The following is a 9,563-nucleotide window of genomic DNA, read 5'->3' as shown; positions in this document are numbered from 1 at the left end:
GCACTTGACAACATCCTATTGAGTAGTCAACAAGTTGAGAACAAGTTTTGTGGACTATGGAATGTTCAAGTGTAGAATGGACTAATTAACCATTCATGTAAAGTCTAAGGATCATCATGATCTTAAAAGTTTCAATGAGCACTTAATGGATTAAGTAGAGTGTTTTTGGATGATAAAACACCTCCCAATCACGTGTGAGAACGTGAATAAATGGTACAAAATGAATTTGAAAAAGGTCTTCAAGAACTATGCAAAGTAGGGTGTTATTTTGTGAAAAACCGAGTTTTGGGTGTGTCCAAACATGAAAACACGACCAATGGAAGTCTCTGATTGGAGATTTTTTGGTTTTTTTCATAATTTTTGCATACGGACTCGGGTTTACGCACAGTTTTTACCTACATTCATATTTGTTCATGAGGAATAATTTAAAGAAATAAAAATTAGTAATGGAACCCTTGATGGGTATTTTGGCCATTTTAATGACTTAGGTCCATATATGGTGTATGTAGTATTTGAAGACGACTGTTCTAGGGAAAGGAACTAAAAGAGGACTAGATAACTTTCGTGTGACTAAGGTGAGTACACGTTCGCATTTTCCCACTTTGGGGTACATGGCAAAATGATTTTTATGATAATGAAATACTAATGTTTTGATGTATGAAACATTTTGAAATGAAAGTGTTACATGCTTTTGGAAAGAAGGTTTTGAAAAAATGCCTTGAAAATAAGAATGTTATTGAAAAAAAAGAACGTTTTAGAAGAAAGAGTGTTTTGATAACGTGATTCAAATGAGTATTTTTTATACTAACATATGAAATATGTAAAGCATGGAAAGTAATAACAATAAATGTAAAGTAATGAAAAGAAATGAAAAGAAATGGAAATTAATGAAAAGAATTTGAAAGTAATGAAAACTTCCCGGACCATGATACCTCATAAGAGGCACTAGAGGAATTTATCGAGGTGACGCCTCCCCTTCGCGAGATTGATGTCCTAATGGAAATGATGTCTTGGTGGATTGATTTTTTCTTTCCACCTTGGTCTAGAATTGGGAGTGGTTCCTTTATTGGACGTAGACCCTAAGTATAAAAATGGAAACGGTTTAATATCGGAATTAGCCTTTAATGAAAGAATGAATGGAATGTAAAAATAAATGTCTTTCGAAGTATGTTATGACTAATGAAATGTTTTGAAATAGAACAAATTATGGAAAATGTATATTTGAAATATGTTTTGCAAAGATGAAATAATTTAAATGAAAATGTGATAAATGTTTTGGGTCCAAACCCACGTAGCTCAGGGGACATTTTTGTCTTATGTATCTCTTTTTAATGCTATGTATCCCAGGATGCAATTAAGGAGAAAAGATTATAGATGAAAGATAGAAGTTAGAGATAGAGAATGGAGTGGAGCTTGTTAAGTTCCTTTTTAAATGATATCGATGTAATTCTTATCTCTTTGATATGGTTTGTATGATGCTTAATGGTAACACCCAATGTTTTAATCATCAATGTTTTTGTGGGACCGATTTTGTTAAATTTGGTTAATACCCGTAATGATTTGTTTAAACCATAGCATTTTAAAGTTTGAAAATTTTAGGGTGTTACATTCTTCACGATATCTTCATTTCCTTTTTACTTCTTCTCATCCAAATAAGAAAAGATGTAGACGTGCGATTGTGGAAGCATGACAAACATAAGGACTTACACCACTAAGAAGAATCCTGGTAGGGAATACTATGTTTTCCCGAATATGTTACTCCATTTTGATTTTAACCTCAATAACATTTGGGTTTTTTAGTATATGGTGATTATTGAAATCTACAGGGACCTACGAGTGGGTTTCTTTTGTGGGTCGATGAGGTTGAAAACCATAAGCATGTTGTTGAAGTCCAAAATCAAAGCTTCATGAAAGTGGTAATCCAAAATCGAAGATTGAAGATTTACTTGAAGGAGGTGGTAAGCCAAAATCGGAAGCTATAGATTTGCTTATTGCTCAGTTGGGTTTTTTTTTGGCATAATTGTTTACAAGTTGGAGCTTGATGTATGTTAGAACTGAACTTGCTATGGATCAATCGAATAATTGTATTTTGGTTTTTGGCAAAATCAGAACCTTACGTCTTCCTCCTCCCTCCACCATCATTAACATTTTGCTTCACATCGCCTTTTTCATTGAGGTTCATATTCATCTCCATTGAAGTTGTCATATTATAGTTACAGAACAACAAAGAATATCAGTTTGTAGAAATAGAAAGCAGTCAAAGTCGATATAGATAATCGATTGCAGAAGTCGATACATTCTCAATTGCAGAATTCGATACACTCCAATTCGATACAGTCCAACGATGTTTTTCCGGTTTACGCTATGATTTTGACTTTTACTATCCGATTTTGATTTTGAAATGGCAAGAAACTGGATACTAAAGGTAGAGGTCCTAAAAAAAACAGGTCACTACCTACTTTGTTCCCTTAAAATACACGAAAATAACATAAGAGACTGAATGAGCAAATATGAAATACATTGTAGGGCTACAATGTCATTTCCCCAATTTACTAATCACTAACCAAAGCTAATTTAGTCATATCAAGGCAGAAAACGCTAGAAAAACAAGTTTTTTGAAAGAACATCCACCACCTAACTATCCTCCTAAAAAGAAGTTGATGTACTACCCCCAAAATTTTCTAGCAAAAAGTCGAGATCAACACCATTGTCACTACGTTGCTTCATAGATCATAAGATACCTACTCAATGTGAAAAAGCATAACCAATACGAATATGTGAATGCAAGTTACCATCCTCTCCATAAATGGATTTAATGACTCGATATAACATCTCTGTGATATTTAGAAAACATCACTTCCATTTAAATAAGAGCCATGTTGAACGAATAAAGATTTCCATTCCTAAACAATCATCTTCTTTGCTCATAGTAACCGTCTTTCGTTTGATCCAAGTTAGCTTTCTTTCAACCAACTTGTCACCCACTATCTTCTTTACTGTCTTTATTTAAGAACTTAATCACAGGAAATTTCTTGTCAATTTTAATTTTCAAAAATTTGGCAATAACCATCAAATTTAGCTCCTACTATATTAAGAGATTTTGTAATCCTTTTTAGGCATCTTCAAATTAATTAATATATTTCTCTTTGGACCTCTTGAAGAATTCATTGCTTTTGTTTTCGTTTTGCATCATAAGGCCATGTCACTGTAAACCCTATAAAACAAAAGTGTTTCAAGTTTACTAATAAGATGTCGGTTCACTTCTTTTGTATCGGACAGAACCAAACAAAATACAGATTTGAAAAGAAAAATCTTAAGCTAAAACACTTTTTTGTTTATAAATATTCGACCGAGAACCAAACGAAAGATAGCGAGTTATTGTCCACTTTGTTGTTGGGTTTCATCCATCTAGACCATATTGTCACTTCAAGTTGTTCATGTTTTATATATTTAAGTCTACTTAATATTCTTTTAGATATTCAAATAATAATCGGATATATACATTAACCTATATATCATACCAAGTACTACTATAATTTTAACGATTAAATGGTAATGTTTTGTGTTGATGAAAGGTGAAGCCATTTGTCAAATACTATTCCCAAATCCAATCCTACTTTGTTAGCGCGTATCCATCCGATTGTCCGGTTTAAGTTGGATGCAGACTGCTGTGTCTGTCTCCAGCTGGTGTTGTGTCGTGTGGGTCATGGTTACCACCTACAATGAAACTGATACTGACACGTTTACTTGGGAGAATTTGAACCGGCGGCCAGACCGGTAAACCGGTTACCTACTTTATGGTGATATTAACTCTGAATATATTTATAAAATTAAATCTGGTCTTATGTGTGGGTCGATAGAAAATGCATATAATTTAACTTGATTAAGTGTTATTTGTGGCTTTAACTTCTTTATACGCAAAACAAAGACAATCTGTAATAATGTATCGATTCTACTACAACAATAAATAATATTTATTAATCAACTCTTTTAGTAAAAAAAATATTGATATTATCTTTTAACCAAGTTAATATATACCATGGTTCTAAAAAGCGCGTCATGGCGCATGGCGCCTTTCAAGGCTTGTCATGGAGCGATGCATAGTGTAGCCGTTATGAAAACATCCAAGACGGGTTTGTTAAGCGTGACGCCCAAATAACGTATCAAGGTGCGTCTTATCACGTTATGGCGCGGGTTTTTTTCAAGACGCAAATTTTTTTGTTTTTTGTTTTTTTTTTCTGATCGGGCCTAAAATAATTGAGTTTTTGTTAATTTTTTTATATTAAATATTAATATAACACTTCTAAAAACTTGATATATTTGATAAAATTCAATAATTATACGATTTATCTTTTTTAATGTAAATAAAATAGTCACGCCCTGAAAAACGTCATGGCTCATCATGGCTTAACTTTGACCTTGTCGTCAAACTCATGTCTCACGTTGTTTAGAACATTGACAACCAGTGATCAAACAAAAGAAGTTTAAAGAGATGTGAAAAGACCATCAAGTCCAATTACACGGGTCAGTTTAACCAGGTTTTTATAATATAAAAAACACCGGTTTTTTCCGATCCAAAAATAAACATACAACCGGTGTTAGTTGAACTGGTTTTTTAAAACATTGGGTATTAGCAGCATTCACACCATCCCTTTCATCAAAGATTCAAATCCAAAGAGGATAGAGATCAAAGCAAATCAGAATTTTGTTTTAAACGAAGATTTTTCTTTTATTCGATTTTTTTAAAACCAACAACCAAAAGTCCTAAATGATCTCAATAGCTAGTTGACAAAGGTATTTATATAGAGAGAGAAACGCATATTACATAAGTAAAAAGCTCTAAATTCTATTTGTCTTCGTCGTTGTCAAGTTCTTTAGTTTTCTGTTCTTTTATATTTTACATCAATAAATGTATTATAACTATATAAAAGATAGTATAGGTAGCATGATTATAAAAGTTAGATTGGATAAATATTAATTTTTTCAAGTATGCCACTAAAAAAAGTTTAATAATAAAATACAATGATATACATTACTAAATATCATATTTTACAGTTGTACACAAAACAATAAATGAAACAATTTATAATTTGGCTTCTGAGCAATGGCTTATTATAAGAAAACTTATATTCCAATACTCTTTATTTATTTGCTTTTTATTTGACTTCGTTAATACTATAATAACTTTCGATCTGATTTATCCTCAAATAAATACAAAATGTTTCATTTTAGGTTACATTAAAAAGTATTTACATTTAAAAAATAACACAACAAAAACAGTCATACCATTAAAATATTACTCTGACATACATATATGATATTTGTCACATTTCAAGACTTTTCCGTTTACAATCATACCATTAAAATATTAATCAGTCACGTTCTATAAAAAGCTCAGACAGAATCAATCATATTTAGAAAATTTGTCAGTTACAAGATCATAAATAAATCAATTATTTAAGATCCCATTACAAAAAAAAAAAAAAAAAAAAAAAAAAAAAAAAAAAAAAAAAACCAGTCACATTTTTAAAAATAAAAATAAAAAAAATCCAAAATACATAATAACATGCATCAAGATTAATTCAAAATCAATACTACAACTACAATAACACCCAATCCGATTTCCTAAATTACACCTTCTACAAATTAAGTCGAAATCACTTAAAACTAATAAAAGACATATCAATCATACAAAAGATCCAAGAAATCCTAAAATACAACTCGATACAAATTCCACATAATTAGCGTTTTCAATCACCATTAATCCAATAAGCTCAAGCTCTCAATTGCGAAGCATGTTCATGGTGGAATTTGGCCACCCCATGTTGGAGTACATGGGCATGGGTGGTGGTTGTTGCTGACTGGGATTGTTATAGGAACCAGGGGTGGGCCGGCGAAGAGGACTGCCGCCACCACCACCACCACCGCCGCCGCCACCGCCACTCTCCTCAGATGACTCGCTTGACGGCCCGTCAGATGGTGGACTAGCTCCCGGAACTGACCCTGGCCCGCTGCCAAAATTCAACATGTTTGCTGGTGGTGCCGCCGCTGTGCCGCCACTAGATTTTGGTTTCTTTGCATCTGTAATAAAGCTTCCGACCACCACCTGGTGGATAGATTACAGTCAAAATGGGTGGCACTTAGTCATAAACATGAGAGAGAGAGAGAGAGAGAGAGAGAGAGGCTGACCTGGACAGGGGTGGCGGCTACTAAAGATCCGGCGACTCCGCCGCCCAAAACCCGCCCATCAGAACCTGCAAGAGAAACACTCAGGCCACTTGATCTGTTGCCATTACTGTCTGCGAGTAGGAAGGAGCCCGATAAAGATATTATCTCAAAGCGCCCCTGAAAAAAAAAATAATAATAAATTTGACATGTCATAACAAATTGTAGTGTGTTTGTCATACATTGTTACACATGACATGACATACTGCACATTGTGCAGTATTTGACATGCATTGGACTGAGACCGATGTGAATAGGACAAAAATTTGTTACGCATGACTAGACATGACAAGGACACAGACCATATTGGTGTGCATTAGATGGAGACTGATGTCAATAGGATAAAAAGTGAAATTTTGTGTCAGCCAAAAAAAGGTGGGACAAGGACTATCCTAATATCTCGTTTGTGGAAAAGACATAAATGCCCTTGTCATTGAAAATAGTTGTAGAAAGTTTGTCCAGTATAGAGGGGTATAAGGTGGAAACCTCATAAGTTACAGAGCCACCGGACATGGCTGGTTGACGGAGAGTGACATTGCTGATGGCACCGTTAGCTGAAAGGATACAGACAGTACGAGGTCCTTGTTGTGAAAAGGCGGTGATCTTCGAGGCTATATCCTGTCAATTTTAGAAAGTACAAGGGTTTATATTATATTTTTATTCGACAATTTGTCAATTTTAGAAAGTACAAGGGTTTGTAATTTGTATCCTACTTTTCATCCTTACAAGAACCTAAAAAATATCTCATTCGTAACACAAGTAAGATATATCACTTGCTTATTGTATGCATGCAATCTTGAATGTATTAATGTATAAGAACATGAATAATTAGGGCTTCTTAATTATTAATAAATATGAATATTGATTGCATGAAACATTTTTAATGGATATGCATCATGTCAACATATGTAGGGATACAATAATTTTCGAACTCTAAGTAAATATTCTAAATAGAAGTGAAAAAAAGTTGCATCAATATTAACTTAAAAATCCCAAAACACAGATTGTTACAACTTTCATGAGATAAACACTTAACGAAGAGAAACAAGGAAGAATTGAGGGAAAAGAAACACATGTTACAATCTACTAATAGCAATTAACATATATAATACAACATGCATATTTATTATATATAAACCACTCAAATTCACATACGAAATTTAGGAAAAGGAACACATGTTATAATAAGAATCTTCATATGGTATAAAACTATAGATATGGGTTCATTGAGCACTAATAAAAAATGCTTGTTGATTACAAATTCATTAAAGCTCTACACTTTAAAGTAAATTATAATGCAACCTTTTAGTTGGAAAGCATTTACTAAATAAAGCTCCATGTTTTAAATGTGATTCATATTTCATAAAACAAAAAACAAAAAAATAGATACAAGCTTCAAAAATGGATCTTAATTCTATAAATTATTTGTGAAAGTTGATGGAAATACCTCTCCTGCTTTAACTGTGATGACATGAGGTGTAAAACCAACACCAGGTGCACCTATCAATCATATAACATAATAAAATTTAACAAAATATAAATTAATATATTAAAAAGCATCCCAATTTAATACAAGTGTCAAGTAATCATGACCTTATCTATGTAGATTCAACTAGAATGCAAAATGATCAATAATAAGTCCTAAACACAATGATCGTATATTCATATGTGCACCATTGAAAAAAAATACAATATAGGAATCGTTTTTTATAGACACCAATCCCTCAATTTAGAAGTTAAGTGGTGAAGATGCTATCAAATTCAAGATTGTTTTAAAGGGAAAAGAGTGATTCGAATAGGCAAATGTAAATATGTAATTACTATTTACTAAGCTGATTAACTACTTAATTCAACAAATTAAAGGTATAATAATCAGCCAATAATTCTTACCAGAAATTACTAAAATAAGATTTGCACACAGTTGCAACTAGAATTACATGATTATCATGGAATTCATCAAGAAAAATCAATTTTTTTTTACCTAAAGCATCCAATTGCCTCTTCCCTGAACCAGGTGGCCTTCCTCGGTGTTTCTTAGCAGAGGGATCGGTGTTCGGGGTGGCAGTAGCGCCATCATTTGAAGATTCCAACTGCCCACCGCCACCACCAGCTGCAGTAGCTCCGGTGGTAACCGGAGCAGGAGCTAAAGCAAGCGCAATGTTGCCATCAGGCGACGGGGAATACTTCCTTGGTCGACCTCGCTTCTTCCTCGCCGGCTCAATGCTAAACCCACCAGCCCTAAACCCGCCAGGAGGAGACGATCCGTCTCCGTACTGGTCAGGACCATCAAAAGCGAAACGTTGTTGCAACGAATCGGGACTTATGATACTGTTGTTGTTCGTCGGAGCAGTGTTGGAGTTGTTAGGTAGGTGGTGGTGGTGGTGGGAATTGAATGGGTTTGGTTGCATCATCATCGCCGGTGGAAGCTGCCGTTGGTGGTGGGGTTGATGCCGTTGGAGCGACGGTGGCTGTGCTAACGACTCTCGCGAGTCCATTTTTGAGGAAAATCAAGCGAGCTGTTTGTGGGTTTTCCTTGATCTTGAAATGCAGGTGGATCTTTACTACGCCTACTTGAAACCTACTAAGTTGAAAAATGCAATTTAGGGGTTTGAAGAAAGAAAGTAAAAGAAGGAAATTAGGGTTTTAAAGAACAGATTTTTTTGATTTTGCTGCCGCCGTATAAACACGAAACGGTGATTACATCTACAAGACTACAAGTTGGGTATTGATGTAAAGGTATACATACACTGCACATACAGAGCTTTTGACACCTGGTGTGGTGATCATGGTCAATCTTGCTTACACATTTCGTCGACACTTTTGAATCTTCATATAAATCTTATATACTCTTTTTGACTATTAAAAAAATCAAGACAAATTTTTGATTCAAAAATATTCCATAGATTATTATATGCTTGTAAATAGATCTTTGTAGTTGTTATATTAAAAGGGTTGGTATAGAGAAGTTGTTACATTTTAATGGAATTATTGAAAATAATCATATTATGTTATACTATTTTTTAACAAAATAAATGTTATATGATTTTTGACCGTTTTAGAATGCCATTTTGATGGTTTCAAAATTATTTTGTTCATGGATATTAATTGCATTACAATTATGGAAAAAAATCAAAAATATTATGTTTGATTGTATTTTTTTTACACACAGGATCATCAAGGAATAGATCAAGTAAGAAAAGGTTCTTTTATCTCTTAATTTTCAAATAGAAAACCAACATCAAAAGTACTACTGGGGTGGGGTGTTTTGTAACGTCCTGAAAATCACAACCAAATTGTTATTTTTAAATTATATATAAACATAGTTTTCAGGAATGCCA

At 33.5% G+C, this 9,563-nt stretch overlaps 1 protein-coding gene across 2 annotated transcripts; it reads right to left on the bottom strand.

Annotated features, from left to right (window-relative positions):
* Nucleotides 1-5,555: 5,555 nt before the first annotated feature.
* LOC145120173 (AT-hook motif nuclear-localized protein 8-like) lies at nucleotides 5,556-9,092 on the bottom strand. Of its 2 annotated transcripts, XM_079055983.1 has the most exons (6): nucleotides 8,972-9,092; nucleotides 8,207-8,803; nucleotides 7,673-7,725; nucleotides 6,712-6,843; nucleotides 6,190-6,345; nucleotides 5,556-6,106 (listed from the first exon to the last, which is right to left on the bottom strand). In XM_079055983.1, exons 2-6 carry the CDS (start codon nucleotides 8,718-8,720, stop codon nucleotides 5,783-5,785), a joined length of 1,179 nt encoding a protein of 392 aa, XP_078912109.1. In that variant the 5' UTR covers nucleotides 8,721-8,803; nucleotides 8,972-9,092; the 3' UTR covers nucleotides 5,556-5,782. The 2 variants fall into 2 exon arrangements, with proteins under 2 accessions (XP_078912109.1, XP_078912108.1); XM_079055982.1 differs by lacking the exon at nucleotides 8,972-9,092 and having other exon boundaries at nucleotides 8,207-8,965.
* Between the last annotated feature and the right edge of the window lie 471 nt (nucleotides 9,093-9,563).

This window comes from Lactuca virosa, chromosome 6 (assembly GCF_052849685.1).
Source record: "Lactuca virosa cultivar CGN04683 chromosome 6, Lactuca_virosa_CGN04683_v6, whole genome shotgun sequence".
Taxonomy (NCBI): Eukaryota; Viridiplantae; Streptophyta; class Magnoliopsida; order Asterales; family Asteraceae; genus Lactuca; species Lactuca virosa.
The sequence above is the reverse complement of the archived record's forward strand: the minus strand, read 5'-3'. Positions and strand labels throughout refer to the sequence as shown.